This window comes from Triturus cristatus, chromosome 7, assembly GCF_964204655.1.
Source record: "Triturus cristatus chromosome 7, aTriCri1.1, whole genome shotgun sequence".
Lineage (NCBI taxonomy): Eukaryota > Metazoa > Chordata > Amphibia > Caudata > Salamandridae > Triturus > Triturus cristatus.
Window position 1 is genome coordinate 532,032,861 of NC_140590.1, and position 24,178 is coordinate 532,057,038.

At 44.5% G+C, this 24,178-nt stretch overlaps 1 protein-coding gene across 1 annotated transcript in view; it reads right to left on the reverse strand.

Annotated features, from left to right (window-relative positions):
- Positions 1-1,452: 1,452 nt before the first annotated feature.
- The window catches only part of CYGB (cytoglobin), a 160,364-nt gene continuing 137,638 nt past the window's right edge, over positions 1,453-24,178 (reverse strand). The window contains exon 3 of the mRNA XM_085616910.1: positions 1,453-3,438. Coding sequence (XP_085473036.1) covers positions 3,274-3,438 — 165 coding nt within the window. The 3' untranslated portion in view covers positions 1,453-3,273. The remainder of the gene's footprint in view (positions 3,439-24,178) is intronic.

Sequence of the window (24,178 nt, forward strand, 5' to 3'; positions counted from 1 at the left end):
AAATGTTGTCACATTGTGTACCATTTTTACAGTGGTGTCTGGTAGGGGACAGTGGCGGGAGCGCAGGGAAGGTGGGGGGGGTTAGGAAATAAAAATAAAAGTAAAACTTACCTGATCGCCGCCACCGCCGTCGCCAGCCGCCGCCTCCCTGCCACAGAAACCAGGAACTGGAAGCACCCAGGTTTCCAGACGCCCCCAGACAGTCAAGACGCTGCTGATAGCAGCGTCATGATTGATCTGATCGCTGTGGTTCGATGCTCAGACAGGGGCTGGGACCCTGGGCATATTCTTCCCCCCGGCTTTAATGCAGCCTGGGTGGAGAACATACAAAGTACGCATGACTGTTTGGCTGGCCGGATACGGCCAGCCAAACAGTCATCTGCACTTTAGGTGCAGCAATAGCCTCTCCTGCTCCCTCTGGTCAAGGCGCCCAGCCTCACCCTAATCTGGTGGCAATAGGAATACAAAAAGGAAAATGATAATAACTGTTTTTATCATTTTATTGTTTCCATTGCACTGCTTCAGCGCAGTGGGGCGATGCTCCTCTGCCTTAGCGGAGGAGCCCCGCCTCTGTGTTTTTGTAGTGTCTTGTAAATTAACAATAAGGGAACCCTTTTGGCTCCTGATGAACTCCATAGAGCTATGACATAATGAAAAGTGTGTATTGCCATGAAGGCTGCTTTAGAATGCTGATTTTGCAGTTACACAGAGACAAATACATTTGTAAACCACTAAGCTCTGTGAGTGGGGTAGTCAATGGTGGGCACCCCAGCTAGGGAGACATTACAAAAGGCTACGAGGTAGGGGATAAGTAACCCAAAGATTACCAGTGTTTTCTCAGAGAATTTGCCGAGGTCCAAGCAAACTGCTCGTGCGTGCCACGTGTTCCGTCATATACAAGAATAATACAAACTGAGTTTCTAAGCGTCCATTTCTATCATTGCTCTTTCCACTTATTTTCTCTTTGTCTTATATGTATTTTGAAATCACCTTCAAATGTCCTAGGCATGCTGCAGGTAGGCACATTTACATATGTCTCTTTATTGCCTTTGGCACTTATTTTCAGTAACTCCTTTCATATTTGGCAAGTATCTTAGGATACACTTTAAGACATCTTACAACCCTCTTTGCAATTACTATTTATGTGATAAACTTTATTGATGGTTCTCTATATTCACACATCCTCAGAGATACTCTGATTTTATCAAAAAGATCAAATTAATACCTTTTTTTGGCCAAGTCATTCTTATATTCTGTGTGCAGCGAATGCGAAATAAGGAGAATTTACATTTACGACGAATTTTCACGAGGTAGCCCTAAATGTGTTGGTATGAAAATAGGTATGCAGTGGTTTACCTAATGTGTTTTAACAGTGAGGAACCGAACTATTCCAGAGCATTTCAATGAGCACTTCATTAGCCACATTACAGAGTCATTAACTGGGTCATTGCAGACAGTAACACATATGCATCTTTAATGACAGTATAACATACACATTTAGCCGTTAAAAAATACATGAATATATGCACTGGAAACGTACAGCAATATAGACCTATAACTATGTATAAAGTAGTATCTATAAACTAAAGAATGCAATTGGTTAGACAGGGTCATGTGATGATACAGCACAAATGCGCAATTATAATGTCCATTGCCTGTGGTAAAGGATTTATATGCACCTCCCAGAGGCTGAAGATACAATAAAAGTAGGGTTGAAGCAAGAATCCACCACTACTAGCTGTGCTGCGCACTATTGCTCACAACTTTAGTATTCATGTGTCCAGCTCCTGCACATTTCGAATCCCTGTGATTTAATTGAATCAGGTGAGAGAACTATAAATGCAGATATATACTCCTAATATTCTTAATCCATGAAATTCATTGATGCCCAACTCAAGTGGGATCTCCCTTTACACGTCACATCTTAATCTTGGTTCCCTTTTTCTTTTTTAAAAGAGACCACTGGAACCCTCATTTAGATGATTGCTTTTCCGCAGAAACACTCCCTTGGGAAAATGTTTTGGCTTTTATATTAGCTCTCCATATTTTTTATTCCTGAATCCAGACTCCACTATGGCTTCCCGATTTAAGATCACATTTTCACAGTTCTAAATCATGGACAAGGAGCTGATATGCAGGTGTGTGGGGCAGATATCATGGAATTTGATTAAGTCTCCTGCAAGTGAGGATCACTGGATGGGAATTTTATAACCATTGCCCAGGTTGGCTAAAGTATTTTTTGTGTTCTACTCATTCATACTCTAGCTTTGTCTTTTGGTGCTACAAATTCCCTATTTTTTTCACTTTTGTGATCAATTCACAGGTAATGAGCAATGTGAAGAACCCGAAGGGAAAAGTGCAAACATCTTACTTACCTTGGTATCTATCTCATGCGGTGGTGTCTCATAGACTTATTGATATCAACTTTTCCCACTAGTCATCCTTTACTGAAATCTGGACTTATTTGATTATTCACACTGGCTACAGCTACGACTTGCAGAATGGATGGAGGAATTGAAAACTGTATGGAGTACTACCAATGAGATGTCCGCCAGGGACATGAACCTTAAACCTTTACTTGAGATTTGTTGTCCGGTCACAAAGGTAGATGGAAACCAATCTGTTTGCAATGTGAAGAAGCCCACAGACTAAAGTTTCTGAGTACGTTTTGCCTTCTATAGGAATACATATATAGCAAATGGGAAATATAGATATATTTGGAATTAGTGTTACATACTTTTATGCCACCAAGCACTTCTGACTGAGGGAGACTAGGCATTGTTGTAAGGGATCCATTGTTCCAAATTCAAGTTACAGACCAAATAAGTATATTTCAACCCCACCAACAGTCTTTTTACTGTGTATTTCACAGAGGACTATACAACATCTGGTGTGGACAGAACACGACACAGCACACAAAGCATGATGCTTCCCAGACGTGATATGCAGCATCCTTGCTTGGGCCTTCATCCCTCAGCATCGAGATAGAACCTGGAAGTGAAAAATCCATCTCCCAGAAGATGGATGGCCCACAACTTGGGTCAGGAGGCAGGTCATCTGCCAGTCTCTAAACTAAATGGTGTCACCAAGTGAAAATGACCCACCCCTTGTTTTATTTGCCACAGTGCAACAAAAATATTTGACCCCAGCCAACCCACTCCCTGACTCTGATATGACAGCTCTAAATCTAGCAGGCTACTTTGAGATGTGGGTCTTCTGTGGCAAAATGCAATGGCGTCCTATGGTGTCCTCTGACCACCAGTGTCCTTTGGATCACATGGTCGAGTTTGGGTATTGGGGCCATCCAACCTCCTTGTAGGCAGCGGTCACTTGAATGTAGATTAGACTCTTCAGCTTGGTCCATGCTCTTTGCACCTCAGGAGTAAAGTCGTTGGTGTACTCCTCGATGAGAATTTCCAGAATAACTCCAGTGATGATCTAAGAAAAATGCAAGGAGACATGAATATGGAGAGAAACATGGGTAGAAGCCAAGCAAAACTGTAAATCAAGTCATTAGGCAGGTTCATTCAAAGTCTAAGGGCCCGATTCACAAAAGTAATCTGAGACAAAATCCTAACTTTACGACTTTCGTTATTCACAAATGGCATTTAGTAGTAGTAAAGTTAGGATTCCTAACTTTACTATTACTAAACTGAGAAAATCCTAACTTTACGACTTTCGGTATCCACAAAAGGCATTTAGTAGTAGTAAAGTTAAGATTCCTAATTTTACCACTACTAAACAGAAAAAAATCCTAGCTTTACGACTTTCGGTATTCACAAAAGGCATTTAGTAGTAGTAAAGTTAGGAATGCCTTTTGTGAAATTTTCGGTATTCACAACAGGCATTTAGTAGTAGTAAAGTTAGGATCCTACTACTACTAAATGCCTTTTGTGAATACCAAAAGTCGTAAAGTTAGGATTTTTCTCAGTTTAGTAGCAGTAAAGTTAGGAATCCTAGCTTTAGTACTAGTAAATGCCTTTTGTGAATACCAAAAGTCGTAAAGTTAGGATTTTGTCTCAGTTTAGTAGTAGTGAAGTTAGGAATCCTAACTTTACTACTACTAAATGCCTGTTGTGGATACCGAAAGCCATAAAGTTAGGATTTTGTCTCAGAATACTTTTGTGAATCGGGCCCTAAGACTGTGCTAGGTATGTCTGCTACAATAAATTAAAAAACCTGTGTCCCTCTGTAGATCAGAGCAACAACATATAGCTGGTCTCCACCGCTGAGCTACCCTTCTTATTCCACTGTAATCTATTTTATCAGCATGCTATGTTTGGCATGTTCAGTGGCAAGATCTGCCAGACAAGAGACCTTTTTAAATTGTCCCTGCTGAGTCCTCCATGTCGTGAAAGGAGAATCCACTCACACCTCCATATGACTTGAGGGTCTTTGATGTTTTCAACTTCATTAAGAATGATTGATTGTATTCCACAGTCAACTGATAAATCCATCCAATATGTATGCCTTGTAGCATTTCCTTTTATATATTATCATATCATTTCACATATTTCACCAGGCTTCTTTAATAACTGTAATGCATTTCAGACTGGTAGAGTCGTTCTTTTGGAGTGGGTTGCCAACAATGCGACACATAAGTCATCTTAGAATTGTTAAGCAAATACAATTTCAATATAATTACATTGTTATAACTATAAAAAGTGATCAAACTAACATTAGAAGGTCCCTTTGCATTAATTTGCTATATTCTGTGCTCACTGGTTAACGTTGCGACCTATGGCATCTTTGGGAGCCATTTTGGAAAAGCATCTTTCGAATTGGATATGAAGGCCACACTATATTGAGTCCTTTATTGCTGTTGACATGTAGACCCGCCTTGTTGGAAGTGATGTTTTTAGTAAACAATGGCTGTCTTCATAGACTCTAGAGCGGTATACATAAGTCTTGTTTACATGTCGTCTGGCTAGTTAAAAAAAATGTGCAGCATTCAAAGGTCCTTTCTCTAAAATCCTAAAACTCTAATGCTCTTGAGATGTACCTTGTGTAAGGTACACACCACTGTTGTTTGTTTTTATTGTCTATTTCTAGAACAATGTATGTGTTTCTGATTTATCAAATCCCCGCTTGAAGAAGGACCCCTGGGGTCCGAAATGCATTGAGGTTGTCAAAACATGTAAAATGATAATCCGCATATGGAAATAATATGAGACATATGAGTTGCATAGAATGGTCAATTGACTGAGGAAAAAAAATAATGCATTTCCTAATGTTGTTAGAGCTCAGACAGTTTTCTTAGAAATAATTAGATTTTACAAGAATATGCAGATTGTTATACTTCCGAAAAAAATATTGACGACCAAGGGTCATAAGGCCGCACGAGTGGGAACACCTTTCAAGATATGGAGGGCACAATGAGAACACTAATAGACCAGACTCATGTTAGAAATGAAAAAAAATAGGTAGTAGTGTCCCTAAGAATAGGGAAGAACGGCACACCACACTAATTATGCGTAATAACTAAGGCACATAAAGTTAAGGCGTCAAAAATATATAGAAAGATAAGTAATGATTGTAGGGTGCTCAAAGCTTCAATTGATGTCCACTACCTGGGGACATCATCCATATGTGCAAGACATACATACACTAATTCTTGCAAAATTAGAAGACTAAAGTAGCACTCCCACACAATATACGGGTTGAATACCCAACTAATATAAGTTGTCAGTTCTTATTCAGGTCACATATGCCTGTCCTGTTGCAAAGAAAGATAGGGTCAATTCCTTCAAATAATTAAGCTGTCACGTGATAAATCCAGGACCCCTTGGATATTAGCTGTTTTTCATCATTTCTTTATTGATGCAGGATTGTAAGTTCCAAATACACGGACCAGCCGACACGTGTTTCGTCTTACAAAATACTTTTTCAAGGCTGGAAAAAGTAAATACAAAGAATAAAATGCATCCATTTCTTGTACAAAATCTTAAAATCGGTTTGACAAATCACTATATAAAAAAAGATCACAACTAAGTGTTCACCCATATCGGTGATAGTCTGAAAAAAGATGTGCATAAGATCCCTTAGATGGTGTGATCGTACATATGATGTTTATACTTTGGACCTCGCGTTTATGAACTACAGGACTGGATACATTATCAACTACCATATTGAATTTATTGGTGGGTTGAGATATCAATCTTTTTTTAATGTATGTCTTGAGCACTTCAGGTTGTATAACACATGTCTATTATTCTTTATTATGGCTTTGTCCATATTGACTTACTAGAGCGATTTGATTTGGGCATTACTAGTGGTGCATTTACTTATTTCAACTAAAGTTTTCATATCTTCTGCTTGTTTTTAACATCAATAATATATTTTGGGAAGTTTGGTTCTCTTCTTATGCACATCTTTTTTCAGACTATCACCGATATGGGTGAACACTTAGTTGTGATCTTTTTTTATATAGTGATTTGTCAAACCGATTTTAAGATTTTGTACAAGAAATGGATGCATTTAGTCTTTGTATTTACTTTTTCCAGCCTTGAAAAAGTCTTTTGTAAGACGAAACACGTGTCGGCTGGTCCGTGTATTTGGAACTTACAACCCTGCATCAATAAAGAAATGATGAAAAACAGCTAATATCCATGGGGTCCTGGATTTATCACGTGACAGCTTAATTATTTGAAGGAATTGACCCTATCTTTCTTTGCAACAGGACAGGCATATGTGACCTGAATAAGAACTGACAACTTATATTAGTTGGGTACTCAACCCGTATATTGTGTGGGAGTGCTACTTTAGTCTTCTAATTTTGCAATAATTAGTGTATGTATGTCTTGCACATATGGATGATGTCCCCAGGTAGTGGACATCAATTGAAGCTTTGAGCACCCTACAATCATTACTTATCTTTCTATATATTTTTGACGCCTTAACTTTATGTGCCTTAGTTATTACGCATAATTAGTGTGGTGTGCCGTTCTTCCCTATTCTTAGGGACAATACTACCTTTTTTTTTTCTTTGTATGTATTGAAGTGTTACGTGCACCCGAAGTTCTTCTGTAGGCGTGTCCTGATACTATATCAAAATCAGGATAGTTACTTTTCAATAGTAATAATCACAATGGCAAGTTTTGAAGATGACCGAGATAAGATGTTTAACGAAATTTTCCTTGGACAGGGATTACAGTCTAAAAAAGTGATTAATGTGGATAATAAACCCCTTGGATTAAAACAACTGTTTAACAAACTAGAGAGATTGCGAAAATCTGACCTCTCCCGTTGGTGGGACTATACTACACTGAAGAAGTATATTGAGATCAAACAAGTCCCTAGGGGATTAAGGGTTATTATTTTTCCCACGTTTGAGGACTTAGATCCAGATCTTCTCTCTGAATGGGAGAAGCTGATTTCCTCATCCTCATTTGGTATGATGGATCTGTTAATTAGACATGCTGAAAGAAAAAGAACTAAACTACTAGAAGAAATTGAACAAGTGGAAGATGAAATAAAAAAACTTAACCTGACAGAAGCAACTGAAAAAAACTTCAAAATATTGAAGGAAGTGCTTAACTCGCATCAGGCATATATCAGAGAAAAGAAAGTACGCAAACTAAAGTGAGATGCCAATGATTACAGTAGTGGCAGGCTATTTACTTTTACCAAAAAATTTGATGAGGTCAAACCCCGGGGTGGTGTGAATGCTTCAAATAAAAGAACAGAAAGAGATGCATCTATCAGTGGGTCAGATATTTCAAGCTTCACAAGTGAAACTAGTGAGGTGAGAAGTGAGAATGTTTCAGATAGAGGGTCAGTAGAGAATAATCCCTCAGGTTCATCTTTTTTATCGGAATTGGAGAGATACCGAAAGGGAACGAGATTGGGGTACAACAAACAGAACCCGGTAGAAAGAGAACAAGGAGGGGTGGCAGAAAGAACAGATACAGAACCAAACAAAAGAGTCACAAGGTCGGTGACACGTGTACAGAAGAACTGAGGGCTCTTAAATGTATGGATCCCAATGATTTACCTGTATTAGATGCCAATCATGGAAACGATTTGAGTGTTATCAATTTATCCAATAAAGTACTTAGTACTGCTGAAAATAATGTTCTGAAAAGGGGCTTGGGTTTTTGCCCTATGGCAAAACCGAATTTCACACAAATTCATGTGGATCTTTTTCGATGTACGCGTAAATTGATATTAAAGAAATTCTTTGAAAACAATGAAAGAATGTGCCCAATTTCCGTATATACAACTGGTCCTAGTGGACAAACGATTAAAGATATTTAAAACATAAGAATGTTACTGTCAATGGACGACAGCATTGAGTGTGTACCAAGTATGAATGATCTATTACAGGACTTGAACATTGATACCAATACAGCTACTGATAGTGGTTTGAGGTCAAAGTCCACTTTTACTCCAGTCTTGTCACCCAATAACATGATCGATTGCTTTTACAAAGCTGTCACTAAAGATCTATACAAACTGGAAGATAGGATGTCCGATAAACCACGCAAGTTTAAGGACAATCTAAGTATGAATGAAAGGAAAGCTCTACGAGAACTGTCTGATTGCCCCAACCTTGTCATAAAAGAAGCAGATAAGGGGGGCAACATTGTCATCATGACACAAGAGTACTATATTGGGGAAATTGATAAACAACTATCTGATATCAATTCATATACTAAGGTATCCACTAGTCCAATGAAGGATGTCAATAAACTCATTGAGAAAACGCTTGGTTATTGGCAGAATGCTGGCATTCTTTCAGACGCTGAGGTCAAATATCTGTATAACCCTGCACCCAAGGCAGCATATATTTACATGCTGCCTAAAATTCATAAGAACTCCAATACTCCCCCTGGTAGGCCCATTATATCTGGGATAGGGGGGCCTACTGAACGTATTTCTGAATTCATTGATATTTATCTTCAGCCGATAGTAAGGAATCTTCCTGCTTTCATTGAAGACACTAAGGACCTCCTTAATAAACTAGAGGAAGTATTATGGTCTAGGGATTTGACCTTTGTCACTTTGGATGTGAGCGCTGTATACACGAGTATCCCGTTTACTAAGGGTATGGAAGCTCTTACCTATTTTTTATCTAAACGAGATGCTACTTTGTATGAACATACTGCGATGCTTCTTGAACTTACTCGTCTTGCATTAGATAACAACTATTTCATGCACAACAACCACTGGTACAAACAACACTCTGGGGTGGCAATGGGCGCAAAATTTTCTCCATCATTCGCCAATATTTACATGGGCTTCTATGAAGAACACCACATTTGGAAACAATGTCCCCATGAACTTACCGACTGCATTGTCTATTGGGGAAGATTCATTGATGATGTTATCATGATATGGGGTGGGAATGGAGTAACATTGGAACGCTTCATTAATCACCTTAACATCAATGAATATAACCTAAGTTTCACACACGAGATTGACACCAAGCAGATTAACTTTTTAGATGTTACACTCTACATCGAGGATGGTAAACTAGAAAGTAAACTGTTTCGAAAAAACACAGCATGTAATTCTGTGCTTCATGCCAGCAGTGCCCATCCTAAATCTCAAATCTGTGCAATACCTTTTGGTGAGATGACCCGTATTAAACGTAACTGCAGCAAAGAGGACATATTACAGAGAGAGGTTAAGAATCTTAAAGATCGCTTCAAAAGTAGGGGTTATGACCATGATACTCTTGAAAAAGCACATACCAGAATTAATCATACTGAACGCAAGAAACTGCTCAAATTTCAGCATAAAGTCAAGAACAAGAAAGGTGAGACGCGTTCTAAACAATTGACACTCATAACAGAATACAACTCACATAGCAATTTGATTTTCAAACTAATGTCCAAGCATTGGCACATACTTAAGTTAGACTCGGATATAGTCCCCTACATTGCGGATAAACCAAGAATCACCTATAAAAGGTGTAGAACTTTACGCAACTGGCTTAGTCCTTCCATTATTAAGGACAGCAAGGTAGAATTGAAAAATACTTGGCTACCGGAACAACCCAAGGGTTTCTACAAATGCACTATGTGCAGTGTGTGCCAATTTGCGGAAAACAAACTAAAGAGCTTCAGCTACAATAATGGGCAGACACATACACTTTATCAGTTCATGAACTGTAACACCAAGTTCACAGTGTATTGCATTATTTGCCAATGCAAACTGATTTATGTGGGGAGTACCATCAGGCCACTTAAGGAGCGGATTCAGAAACATATCAGAGCTATCCGCAACAATAACAGGGATTATCCACTAGCAGCACATTATAGCACCATACACAAGGATTCTGAAGTTCAAGGAATTAGATTCCATGGGATCGCGGCACTTAAAGATGATCCCAGAGGTGGTGATAAAACTTTGGCCTTGAGGAAACTGGAAGCCAGATGGTTGATAAAGTTACGATTGGTTGATTTGGGTTTAAATACAGATAGAGAACTTCATGTATTTCTAAAAGATTAAAGGAAGATAAGGGAAACGAATCTCCATTTACTTTGTGACTCCTGTTCTAATTATTACATGATTGGTTGCATTGTGTTTCAACACTCAAGTCATGTTAATCTTTATCTACTATCTGATAGGTCCTCTCTGCTGATGACGTTTGTCAAATTAGAAGTGTGTTCACACTTGACGTTACACATATACTGTGTTTTGTTGTCAACTGTTCAAGTAATGCATTCATAATCGACTGTATGCGTTAACTGTGTCAATTTTTGTCAATTGCTTGTACGGTCACCTCTGTTGATAACTCTTGTCAATTTAGAAGTGTGACCATATTGTAATGTACGTGGAAATTCATTGCATTATATTTTTTGAGTTGTCTAATGAAATCATTGAACAAGATTATAAATGATATGCAAAATGTAGGTGGTGTTTAATATTCTAACACTTTCAAGATGAGCACCAAAACTAACCACCATGACACTTGATATAGATTTCTCTACTTCTGTTTTTTCTTCTTTTTTGACTTTTTCTTAATCTATCAGTGCTCCATTTTTGATATTATCAAGTATTATTGATTCTAACTATAGAAATAATGCACCTGTTTTTTATGCTGTATATGCGTTAGGGCTTACATTATCCCCAAAAGCTGACCCCTATAATATGACCCTTGCATTTTGGTGTCTGTGATATTCGATTACGAGTAATCATTTACTAATTGGTCAACCTTCGTGGTATGTGGCCTTGTTATATTGGCTCGATTTATTTTATTAGGAATTTATCCAACAGGACAAGGGCATAAGGTGATTTTTCGTGTTGACTTTATTTTTATAATTGACCCCAACGCAATTCGAATTATTTTTTATATATTTGTTACATACCCTCATGTACATACATTAAACTGTGCATCGTTATTATTTTATTGCGTCAGTATGTTTTCAGTATATAACATATTGGGAGTATTTATCACTCCAATATGGCGGCGATGTTTCTATGCAGTCCTTTTTTCCTTTCCGCACTCTGTTTTATGAAATCCGAGTACATGTGACTCTATGGTGTATCACGTGATACCGGCATTCTTACATTTTTAACGGATGCGCTTTTCGGCGTTCACTGAGTAGTTGAACGGTGCGGGAGGTGACCAGATCTTCTCTTCAGGCTGTGACAAGTAAGAATCATTGACCAGTTTGTCAAAACTTAAGGATATTGTTTCACTGTTAACTTAAAAAGTTACGGGATGACTTTGCTTTCGTTTATTGTGTTTGATCCTAGGTAGTGAGTGCACCCTTATCAAGGAGGTAGCACGTCACGCATATTGAGCAGTACATTGGCGAAATTAACTGTTGAGTGTGTACTTACTTTTCATCTTGAAGATACGACAGCGCATACATTTTTTCTGGGTATGTTTATTTATATAATTCTTTATTACGGGACGACTTTGCTCTCGTTTATTGTGTTTGATCCTAGGTAGTGAGTACACTCTTATCAAGGAGGTAGCACGTTACACATATCGATCAGTACATTGGAGAAATTAACTGTTGAGTTTGTACTTACTTTTCACTTGAAGATACGACAGTGCATATATTTTTTCTGGGTATGTTTATTTATATAATTCTCTAGAATGGGTCATTTATATCGCTACTTTCCTTGGCATTGTTGGTTTATTAACTTTACACTAATTCTTATGCGCTAGACTATTAAACACTAGTCGAATCTCCTCTGTCTTTATGCGCACTTATGTATATGTGGCAAGTTACTTCTTTTGTTGTTTATTTATGGATGACAGATTGCTACATAATAAACAGCAGTTCTTATGTTCGTCGCGTATAGTTAATACAACCTATGTTGTGACATCACTTAGTTTATGTATAATCGGGCCATACAACATGACTTTTTACTGAGAGTGATTAGCTATTACTTATTGCTTTGTCCATCCCTTAGATGGTGTGATCGTACATATGATGTTTTTACTTTGGACCTCGCGTTTATGAACTACAGGACTGGATACATTATCAACTACCGTATTGAATTTATTGGTGGGTTGACATATCAATCTTTTTTTAATGTATGTCTTGAGCACTTCAGGTTGTACAACACATGTCTATTATTCTTTATTATGGCTTTGTCCATATTGACTTACTAGAGCGATTTGATTTGGGTGTTTCTAGTGGTGCATTTACTTATTTCAACTAAAGTTTTCATATCTTCTGCTTGTTTTTAACATCAATAATATATTTTGGGAAGTTTGGTTCTCTTCTTATGCACATCTTTTTTCAGACTATCACCGATATGGGTGAACACTTAGTTGTGATCTTTTTTTATATAATGATTTGTCAAACCGATTTTAAGATTTTGTACAAGAAATGGATGCATTTAGTCTTTGTATTTACTTTTTCCAGCCTTGAAAAAGTCTTTTGTAAGACGAAACACGTGTTGGCTGGTCCATGTATTTGGAACTTACAATCCTGCATCAATAAAGAAATTATGAAAAACAGCTAATATCCAAGGGGTCATGGATTTATCACGTGACAGCTTAATTATTTGAAGGAATTGACCCTATCTTTCTTTGCAACAGGACAGGCATATGTGACCTGAATAAGAACTGTCAACTTATATTAGTTGGGTACTCAACCCGTATATTGTGTGGGAGTGCTACTTTAGTCTTCTAATTTTGCAATAATTCATGTTAGAAATGCTCAAGCTGTTACAATAATATACAAGATGTCATTTAGACCTGTACAATACCACTGTGCCTTCTCTGATATAAGATCATGCTAATTCTGTCCTTACCTATACAAAGACGATTCTGCAAGTACGCATGCCAATGTAAGAACTTACCTAATGTATTAACCATGACCTATAAGATATTTTCAGCTCTCAATGTACAGCTATGCACAGTGTGTCATGGCTGATTTTAGGTTATACTGATATGTCAATACTTCTACCAGGACAAGCCTAGGCAAGTGTGTGAGAAGTTGGCCTGATATGTAGTGCTCACTATTCTAGTGATCACTGTGTATCATTCCAAACGTCCCTTATTGATGATTGGTTGTAAGTCAACCTTATAGACCAGCTATCCTAGTAGCGTGGATATGAGCAGTCTTAGGCTAAACTCTAGAGGGCGTGTTAAGCCAGCTGTTTACCATCACATATACCCCTTGAACACCAAGTGAAAGGACACCACACAAGTTGTTATGAAAATAAAAGGGTATTTATTTATAACAAGACTACCCTGGCTCTTTATGAGTCAGGGAGCTAAGCACACTACAAAACTCTTGGGAAAATACTTCAGTTGCACAATTTACACAAATGCCCGAGGGGCACGAGAAACCATCTACACTAACAGTGAAATGCGAATGGTTAGAGTCTGGAGGTACTGATTCCGGAGGGTTCCGATCAGTGGGACTAAACGAAAAAGGAACTGGACACTTGTAGAGCGAACCTGCGATGGAGCACCGAGATGCTCGATTTACCTAGCCCGGAGGCTGCGGCTGCGTGAAGGTCGTCAAGATGTCGGGAGTCCTCGTGTAGTCTCAGGAGCCTGAAAGAAGAAGTTGCTGGCAGGCGACCAGTGACGATGTTCAGAGCGATCCAAGCCTGGATCGGTGATGAAGGAAAACCTGAAAGCAGAGGGGACTCAGTTCTCAACCGCTAGCCAGCGATCGTGTGGGTACCAGGAGGGTACCGGCTGAAGTCACCTCGACCAGGTGAGTGGGTGACGTCGGACTCGGCTGTTCCTCGGACCAGGAGGCGCGGCGGCGACCAGGATGGAGGGCGAGCTGTCCCACGAAGGTGTCTGCTGTCGATGATGCTGGGCCCAGGAAGGGGCAGCGGATCTTGGCAGTGGCCACCCAAGCGGGGGAGTCAAGATGGCGTCGGGAGTGGACCAGGAGGGTCCAGGGTACTCCTCTGTTGAAGGGGAGCAAGTGTCAGTCTGGAGCAACCAGACTAGTGATGAAAAATAATCTTGGAGCGTCGTGAAGAGGGCCACAAGCCGGACGGCAAGTGGTCGGACAACGCGGTGAACAGCAAGGAGCGGAAGGGCCCCCCACGCAGATCTCGCGGATGCTGGGGAGACAGACTTCGATGCTGGAGCTGCTCAGGGTTTAGGGCTTCTCAAACCCTAGGTGCACTCACTCGAGGGTCCCTCGGTGGGCGTGCTAGATAAGCGTCGTGCAGGTTCTGAAGATAGCCGGTCCCGCAGGTCTCGTCACACCTACGGCTCTCAGCTGGGCTGATGAGGGAGGTAAAAGGTCAGAGATGGCAGGGAACTCGGGTCTCGTCGAGCTGGGCAGTCTTGATCCGTAGGAGAGACTTACAGCAAACCGCAAGCGCTTAGTTGGTGCCTGCTGGAGCAGGGTGGCTACTCCTTAGCCACAAGGGAGAGTCTTCAGAAATAGTCAAGAGTTCCTTTCGTGGAAAGTGGTTCGTGATTCGGAGGTATCCGATTATCTGATTATCCAAATTGGGAAGGGGACTCGCTCCTACCTTTATTCTAAGAAAAAGGGGTTGGCCCGTGACTAGGTTCTACCTATGGGTGGAGCCAGGAGGGGGGTGGTTACACCCCTATCCTTTGTCCGGCTTCGCGCCAGCTCAGGGGCTGGTGTGCCCCCGAAACTGGTTTGAGCCGGGCTATGCACAGTGAGCACCGGGGTGCCACTGGCAATCACCTTCCTTTCAGCCCTGCCTACCTGGGATACACAACCCTGTCTGGGACGGTGCTAACACCGCCCTCGACAGGAAACCCTTTGTCCAAACTCCCTTCGCTGGAAGGTCCCCCAGCAGCAGGAGGTCAGACTTGTGTCTGGTGGCAGCATCCATTTTGTGATGCTGAGGCTTGAGTCAACTTTAACCGGGGTTCAGGGTTACTTCCATGTCGTGCCCCTCTAGAAGGGGGGAATGCTAACCCCGTCGCCAGAACTAGCGAGGGGTTCGTATTCCAATTCGTATGACACCTTACGCGACATGTGTAGGTGATGCGATGCCAAAGTTAGCAAATAGTTGGCCCGCGTCACCATGGAACGGCTATTAGGACTTGGTTCCGCAAGCCGTCGACGGGCTCGGCTCGCGCCAGAGCACCATCCCACATGACTCCCCGCACTCTGCCTTCAGGATTGATAAGGCCTGCCATAGGAGTGACTGATAGGAATCCATGTGTCCATTTTAGGGTTAGGTGTAGGAATACTACACCTACAGCAACGGGTGATTACACCACGTGGCCCCAGCTGTCGTGCAGCCAGTTGTGTCAGATTTGGGCGGCCATTCCAGGAGTGGCATAATACATGCTGCAGCCCCTGGTAGGCCCTGGGTACACCGATGCCCTGGATACCTGTGGTATGCTGAGACAGGGACTGACAAGGCGGCCCAGTTCCAATTAGTGGATGCCCCTAACGTACATGTGTGTTAATTTCGAGAGAGAACAGCTAGGCTGTGGGTCTGATTGGCAGGCCCACAGCCGGAGAAAGTCGTAAACCAATGAAGCAAAAGCAAAAAAAATCTGGGTGATCATAGGATTGCAGACCCTACTCTCCTACATGACCCCCCCCCCAAACTTTGGGACAATAAGCTAACCTTGACCAGGTGAGTCTTCTTGCTCTAAGTGGAAATACCTGGAGAGCCCATCTGCATTGCCATGATCAGTGCCAGGTCTATGCTCCACTGTGAAGTCCATCCCCTGTAGGGAAATGGACCACCTAAGTAGTTTGGGGTTTTCACCCTTCATTTGATTTAGCCACAAGAGGGGCTTATGGTCGGTCTGAATCTTGAAGTGAGTGCCAAACAAGTATGGCCTCAACTTCTTCAGGGCCCAAACCACAGCAAAGGCCTCCCTCTCAATAGCTGACCAATTCTTCTCTCTGGGGGTCAGCCTCCTGCTAATAAAAGCTATGGGCTGGTCATGACCATCAAAATTCAGTTGCGATAGAACAGCTCCCACACCCAGCTCCGAAGCGTCTGTTTGGACAATGAATGGTTTGGAGTAGTCTGGACTCTTTAGGATAGGTGCTGTGCACATGGCCTGCTTTAGGTCATCGAATGCCTTCTGACAGCTTGCTGTCCACTGAACTTTTTTTGGCATCTTTTTACTTGTCAGGTCGTTTAGCGGGGTCACAATGGATCCATAATTTCTGACAAATTTCCGGTAATAACCAGTCAGGCCCAAGAAAGCTCGAACCTGAGTCTGGGTGGTTGGAGGAGCCCAGTCCTGTATGGCCTGTATTTTGCTCTCCAACGGTTGAACCTGACCCCCTCCTACAAGGTGGCCCAGGTATACAACCTGTGTCTGCCCTATCTGGCACTTGGTGGCCTTGATAGTGAGGCCTGCCTTCTGCAGGGCCTCTAACACTTTCCTCAGGTGGACCAGGTGATCCTCCCAGGTGGAGCTAAAGACAGCGATATCGTCCAGATACGCCGCACAGAAGTCGTCCAACCCAGTGAGAACTTGATTCACCAGCCTTTGGAAGGTGGCAGGTGCATTTTTCAAACCAAAGGGCATTACCACGAACTGATAATGCCCACCCGGGGTAGAAAATGCTGTTTTGGGCTTGGCCTCCTCAGCTAACCTGATTTGCCAATACCCAGCTGTCAGGTCAAACGTACTTAAGTAGTTGGCCGAGGCCAACCGGTCGATAAGTTCGTCTGCTCTTGGTATCGGGTGGGCGTCAGTCTTAGTGACTGCATTGAGACCTCTGTAGTCCACGCAGAACCTCATCTCTTTCTTACCGCCCTGGGTGTGAGGTTTCGGCACGAGCACTACGGGACTAGCCCAGGGGCTGTCCGAGGGTTCAATGACTCCCAGCTCCAACATTTTCTGCACCTCTGTCTTGATGCAGTCTCTGACGTGATCAGGTTGCCGATAGATTTTACTCTTTACGGGTAGACTGTCCCCAGTGTCGACCTCGTGGGTACACCAATTGGTCTGACTGGGTGTCAGAGAGAACATACGTCGAAAGGATTGAAGAACCTGCTTGCAATCCTTTTGTTGATGTCCAGAGAGGCTGCCACAAAAGACAACACCATCTACTGATCCATCGTCAGGGTTCTGAGAGAGCAGGTCCGGGAGAGGGTCACTCTCCTCCTCCTGTCCCTCATCTGTGGCCATGAGCAAGCCCATGCCCTCCCTGTCGACATATGCCTTGAGCCGGTTTACATGGAGCACCCTGTGGGGGCTCCGGGGAGTTCCCAGGTCTACCAGGTAGGTGACCTCTCCCTTCTGCTCAATGATCGTGTGGGGCCCAGACCATTTGTCTTTGAGTGCTGCTGGGGCCACTGGCTCCAGCACCCACACCTTCTGTCCGGGCTGGTACACAGTCAGGACAGCCTTTTGGTCGTGCCAAGCTTTCTGTAATTCTTGGCTCGCCTCAAGGTTTTTAGACGCCTTTTCCATGTACTCCGCCATCCGCGAGCGGAGACCGAGCACATAGTCCACAATGTTTGATGCCGGCTTTCTGAGAGGTCTCTCCCATCCTTCCTTTACCAAACAAAGGGGTCCCCTTACAGGATGTCCGAACAGAAGCTCGAAAGGGCTGTAGCCAACCCCCTTCTGCGGGACCTCTCTGTAGGCGAACAAGAGGCAGGGTATCAGGACATCCCATCTCCGCCGAAGCTTTTCAGGTAGTCCGTGAATCATCCCTTTTAGGGTCCGGTTGAATCTCTCAACCAGCCCATTGCATTGTGGGTGATAGGGTGTGGTGAACTTGTAGTTGACACCACATTCCTTCCACATAGCAGTCAGATATCCCGACATGAAGTTTGCACCTCTGTCTGAGACGACCTCCTTAGGGAAGCCCACTCTGGAGAACACTCCAAGTAGGGCCCGTGCCACCACAGGTGCTGTAGTGGTCCTAAGGGGAATAGCTTCAGGATACCTGGTGGCGTGGTCCACCACCACCAGTATAAACTTGTGCCCTGATGCTGTCTGGGGTTCCATTGGTCTGACAATGTCGATCCCCACTCGCTCGAAGGGTACCCCCACCACTGGTAGTGGTATCAGGGGGGCCTTTGTCGTGCCACCTGACTTACCACTGGCTTGGCAAGTGACACAGGAGCGGCAAAACTCCTTCGTATCCTCGGACATGTGGGGCCAGTGAAAGTGTGGGACAATTCTGTCCCAAGTCTTATTCTGGCCTAAGTGACCTGCAAGGGGAATCTCGTGGGCCAAGGTGAGAAGGAAACCTCTCAGAGACAAGGGGATGACCAGCCTCCTGGTCGCACCAGGTTTGGGGTCTCTTGCCTCAGAGTACAGGAGTCCATAGTCCCAGTACACTTTGTGGGTACCTGTGGCGTTCCCTGCAGCCTCAGCAGCAGCCTGCTGTCTGAGGGGTTCAAGTGAGGGGCAGTCTAACTGTGCCTTTCCCAGGTCTTCCCTGGAGGGTCCCCCTGAGCCCAGAAACTCAACCTGACCAGGTTCAAGCTCTTGCGGCTCAGTTTCCCTCAGTTCCTTAAGGTCAGCCTCCTCGGAGACTTGATCCACGACCTGGGGCAAGGGGGAAGGCGAAGCCTTACCCTTACTGCTCCTTTTCTTGGAAGGTGTCTGGTCCGTTCTTCCAGGATCCAGCACCTGTTCAGTGGGGCATCTTTTGGCCTGTGACCTGGTCACAGCAAGGACATGTGCTGGCAAGCCTAACATCTCCATGTGAGTCCTCTGCTCCACTTCTGACCATTGTGACGTTTCCAAATCATTGCCCAACAGACATTCTACGGGGAGGTCTGAACTAACCACAACCTTTTTCGGGCCACTTACCCCTCCCCAGGAGAAATCAACAACTGCCATACTGTGATTGGTAGTGACGTTGCTGGCATTGGTCACTAGGTAACTGGTACCTAGCATGATCTGTCCAGGGTCCACGAAGTTAGGCGTCACCATGGTGACACTGGCACACGTGTCCCTGTAGGCCTGAGCCACTTTTCCATTGATCAAAGGTGTCTGTCTGTATTTGCCCAAAGTATTGGGACTGGCATCAGGGGACATATCCATATCCCCTGTACAGACAAGGACGGCCTGAGTGAGCGTGCCGACTAAGTCGTCACTCCCCTCGGTTCCCAAGGTTAACCCAACTAATGCCTTGGGAGGCGCACTACCACTGCTGACTGTACTAGGGGGCGCAGGTGCCTTAGGGGCTGCAGTGGTAGGAGTTTGCCCTCCTTTCTTGGTGCACTCACTAAACCAGTGAGTCTTACTTTTACAGTACTGGCACCACCTTTTTGACTGGCCTTCTTGAGTCTTCTTCTTCTGTGAAGCCTGACCCCCACCCTCTTTGGTTTGTTGGGGACCTGTCGAAGACTTCTGGTCATTTTGTTCGTTCTTGTTACCCTTTTGGTCTGCTTTCTTCTGACCACCCTGGTTCTGATTCTGGTTCTGCTTGACCCTTGTTCTGACCCATCGGTCTGCCTTCTTTCCCAATTCTTGGGGAGAGGTCAGATCCGAGTCGACAAGGTGCTGATGCAACAATTGGTTCTGACAGTTGTTTAAAATCTGTTCTCGCATGATAAGATTGTACAATCCTGTGTAATCAGTAACCTTGCTACCCAGCAACCAGCCTTCCAAAGCCTTAGTGGCACAATCAACAAAGTCAGTCCAATCCTGAGACTGAATTTTCTGGGTGTCCCGGAACAGCACCCGGTACTGTTCCGTGGTTAAGCCGAACCCATCAATCAGTGTGTTCTTCAGGACTTGGTAGTTGTTAGCATCCTCAGCTCTAGTAGTGAGGAGCTTGTCCCTTCCTTTACCTTCAAAGGAAAGCCACAGTATAGCTGCCCACTGACTTGGGGGGACGCACTGGACAGTGCAGGCCCTCTCCAAAGCAGTTATCCACTTGTGGATGTCGTCCCCTTGTTTAAAGGGGGGCACTATTTTACTCAGGTGTCTAGTGTCTATACCCCTGTCTTTCTCTCTATTGAGACTGCTGCCACCAGTGGGATCTAACCCACTTAATTTCTGCTCTCGGGCCAGGGCAAGTCTTTCTTTGGCGAGGGCAAGTTCTTCCCGCTCGATCCTCAGATTGACTTCCCGCATCTTCGCTTCATGCTCCCTCCTCTGAGGGGAAGTCATTCCTCTCTGAGAGGATGCCTGAGAGACATGTGTATGAACCGATCTGCCGGAGCCTCTGGAGAGAGACCTAGCTCGTCCGTTCCCAAGGTTAAGCCTGCTTGAGCGTGGGCCCGGGGCTCCCCCAGTTCCATTCTCATGCCTGCTTAAGTTGGTCCTTGTAAGCCTGCCGACTACCGCTGGACCTTTGTCTGCCTCGTCTCCCGATAACTCGTCCTCGTCCTCCTCCTCTGTGTGGAGGTCGAGGTCGGGGTCACCGAGGGTTCCCTCTAAGGGAGGCATGTTCCCATCTGCACTGGGGGGACCTGTGTTAGAGGACCTCCTAGCATCGTACGCCTCTAAGAGACCTATCAGAATTGCGATGGTAGGGTTAGAACCCTGGTTTAGCTTCCTGGAGGCACATAGTTGTCGCATCTCCTTGAAGCTAAGGGTTGCATATCGTGACACGACCTGTGGAGGGTCACTGACCACTAAGGGAGTCTGCGAGGACTCTCCGTGGACCGACATGCTTGTCTAGTGCGGTGTAAGTGTTGCACCTACCTACACTATGTGTTTACCTACTGATCCCTTGCTAGGAGTTGTAGTCAGGGTGTGCTAAGCCCTGTTACACTACAACAGCCGGTTCAGTAGAACTCGGAGTATTCTAAGTTAAGTTATATGTACCTGGGTACTTATGTGATCTTTCACTGCGATATTCTTAGGATACGTGTGTGGTAAAACAACAGCAAGCTCAAATCCCAACCGCTGCTCACCAATGTGAGAAGTTGGCCTGATATGTAGTGCTCACTATTCTAGTGATCACTGTGTATCATTCCAAACGTCCCTTATTGATGATTGGTTGTAAGTCAACCTTATAGACCAGCTATCCTAGTAGCGTGGATACGAGCAGTCTTAGGCTAAACTCTAGAGGGCGTGTTAAGCCAGCTGTTTACCATCACATATACCCCTTGAACACCAAGTGAAAGGACACCACACAAGTTGTTATGAAAATAAAAGGGTATTTATTTATAACAAGACTACCCTGGCTCTTTATGAGTCAGGGAGCTAAGCACACTACAAAACTCTTGGGAAAATACTTCAGTTGCACAATTTACACAAATGCCCGAGGGGCACGAGAAACCATCTACACTAACAGTGAAATGCGAATGGTTAGAGTCTGGAGGTACTGATTCCGGAGGGTTCCGATCAGTGGGACTAAACGAAAAAGGAACTGGACACTTGTAGAGCGAACCTGCGATGGAGCACCGAGATGCTCGATTTACCTAGCCCGGAGGCTGCGGCTGCGTGAAGGTCGTCAAGATGTCGGGAGTCCTCGTGTAGTCTCAGGAGCCTGAAAGAAGAAGTTGCTGGCAGGCGACCAGTGACGATGTTCAGAGCGATCCAAGCCTGGATCGGTGATGAAGGAAAACCTGAAAGCAGAGGGGACTCAGTTCTCAACCGCTAGCCAGCGATCGTGTGGGTACCAGGAGGGTACCGGCTGAAGTCACCTCGACCAGGTGAGTGGGTGACGTCGGACTCGGCTGTTCCTCGGACCAGGAGGCGCGGCGGCGACCAGGATGGAGGGCGAGCTGTCCCACGAAGGTGTCTGCTGTCGATGATGCTGGGCCCAGGAAGGGGCAGCGGATCTTGGCAGTGGCCACCCAAGCGGGGGAGTCAAGATGGCGTCGGGAGTGGACCAGGAGGGTCCGGGGTACTCCTCTGTTGAAGGGGAGCAAGTGTCAGTCTGGAGCAACCAGACTAGTGATGAAAAATAATCTTGGAGCGTCGTGAAGAGGGCCACAAGCCGGACGGCAAGTGGTCGGACAACGCGGTGAACAGCAAGGAGCGGAAGGGCCCCCCACGCAGATCTCGCGGATGCTGGGGAGACAGACTTCGATGCTGGAGCTGCTCAGGGTTTAGGGCTTCTCAAACCCTAGGTGCACTCACTCGAGGGTCCCTCGGTGGGCGTGCTAGATAAGCGTCGTGCAGGTTCTGAAGATAGCCGGTCCCGCAGGTCTCGTCACACCTACGGCTCTCAGCTGGGCTGATGAGGGAGGTAAAAGGTCAGAGATGGCAGGGAACTCGGGTCTCGTCGAGCTGGGCAGTCTTGATCCGTAGGAGAGACTTACAGCAAACCGCAAGCGCTTAGTTGGTGCCTGCTGGAGCAGGGTGGCTACTCCTTAGCCACAAGGGAGAGTCTTCAGAAATAGTCAAGAGTTCCTTTCGTGGAAAGTGGTTCGTGATTCGGAGGTATCCGATTATCTGATTATCCAAATTGGGAAGGGGACTCGCTCCTACCTTTATTCTAAGAAAAAGGGGTTGGCCCGTGACTAGGTTCTACCTATGGGTGGAGCCAGGAGGGGGGTGGTTACACCCCTATCCTTTGTCCGGCTTCGCGCCAGCTCAGGGGCTGGTGTGCCCCCGAAACTGGTTTGAGCCGGGCTATGCACAGTGAGCACCGGGGTGCCACTGGCAATCACCTTCCTTTCAGCCCTGCCTACCTGGGATACACAACCCTGTCTGGGACGGTGCTAACACCGCCCTCGACAGGAAACCCTTTGTCCAAACTCCCTTCGCTGGAAGGTCCCCCAGCAGCAGGAGGTCAGACTTGTGTCTGGTGGCAGCATCCATTTTGTGATGCTGAGGCTTGAGTCAACTTTAACCGGGGTTCAGGGTTACTTCCATGTCGTGCCCCTCTAGAAGGGGGGAATGCTAACCCCGTCGCCAGAACTAGCGAGGGGTTCGTATTCCAATTCGTATGACACCTTACGCGACATGTGTAGGTGATGCGATGCCAAAGTTAGCAAATAGTTGGCCCGCGTCACCATGGAACGGCTATTAGGACTTGGTTCCGCAAGCCGTCGACGGGCTCGGCTCGCGCCAGAGCACCATCCCACATGACTCCCCGCACTCTGCCTTCAGGATTGATAAGGCCTGCCATAGGAGTGACTGATAGGAATCCATGTGTCCATTTTAGGGTTAGGTGTAGGAATACTACACCTACAGCAACGGGTGATTACACCACGTGGCCCCAGCTGTCGTGCAGCCAGTTGTGTCAGATTTGGGCGGCCATTCCAGGAGTGGCATAATACATGCTGCAGCCCCTGGTAGGCCCTGGGTACACCGATGCCCTGGATACCTGTGGTATGCTGAGACAGGGACTGACAAGGCGGCCCAGTTCCAATTAGTGGATGCACCTAACGTACATGTGTGTTAATTTCGAGAGAGAACAGCTAGGCTGTGGGTCTGATTGGCAGGCCCACAGCCGGAGAAAGTCGTAAACCAATGAAGCAAAAGCAAAAAAAATCTGGGTGATCATAGGATTGCAGACCCTACTCTCCTACAAAGTGCATAACAAATTATTAGTTTTGCCAGTCTTAGGGCCCTGCGCTGGTGCTCAAATCCTCTAATGCAGGTAACCCCACTGGATCACCATCCACAATATACTATTAAGGGAGTATATTTTTAAATTAAATTATTCCGGCATAATGTCGATTTATATACAAAATTGCTCTATTCCTAACTATCAAAGTATTACATCTTAAAATTTGTCATAAAATATACCCTCATTCTCTTGTGGGATAATTTGCTTTCCAAATTCGTTTTTGGTTCAACCTTTTTCAGTCTTGCATTTCATACATTTCCTTTATTTTTCTTATGGTTGAGTAGTTTTTAGTTGCGGATATTTTATCTGTGCCAGAATGTGGAGAATTGATAGCA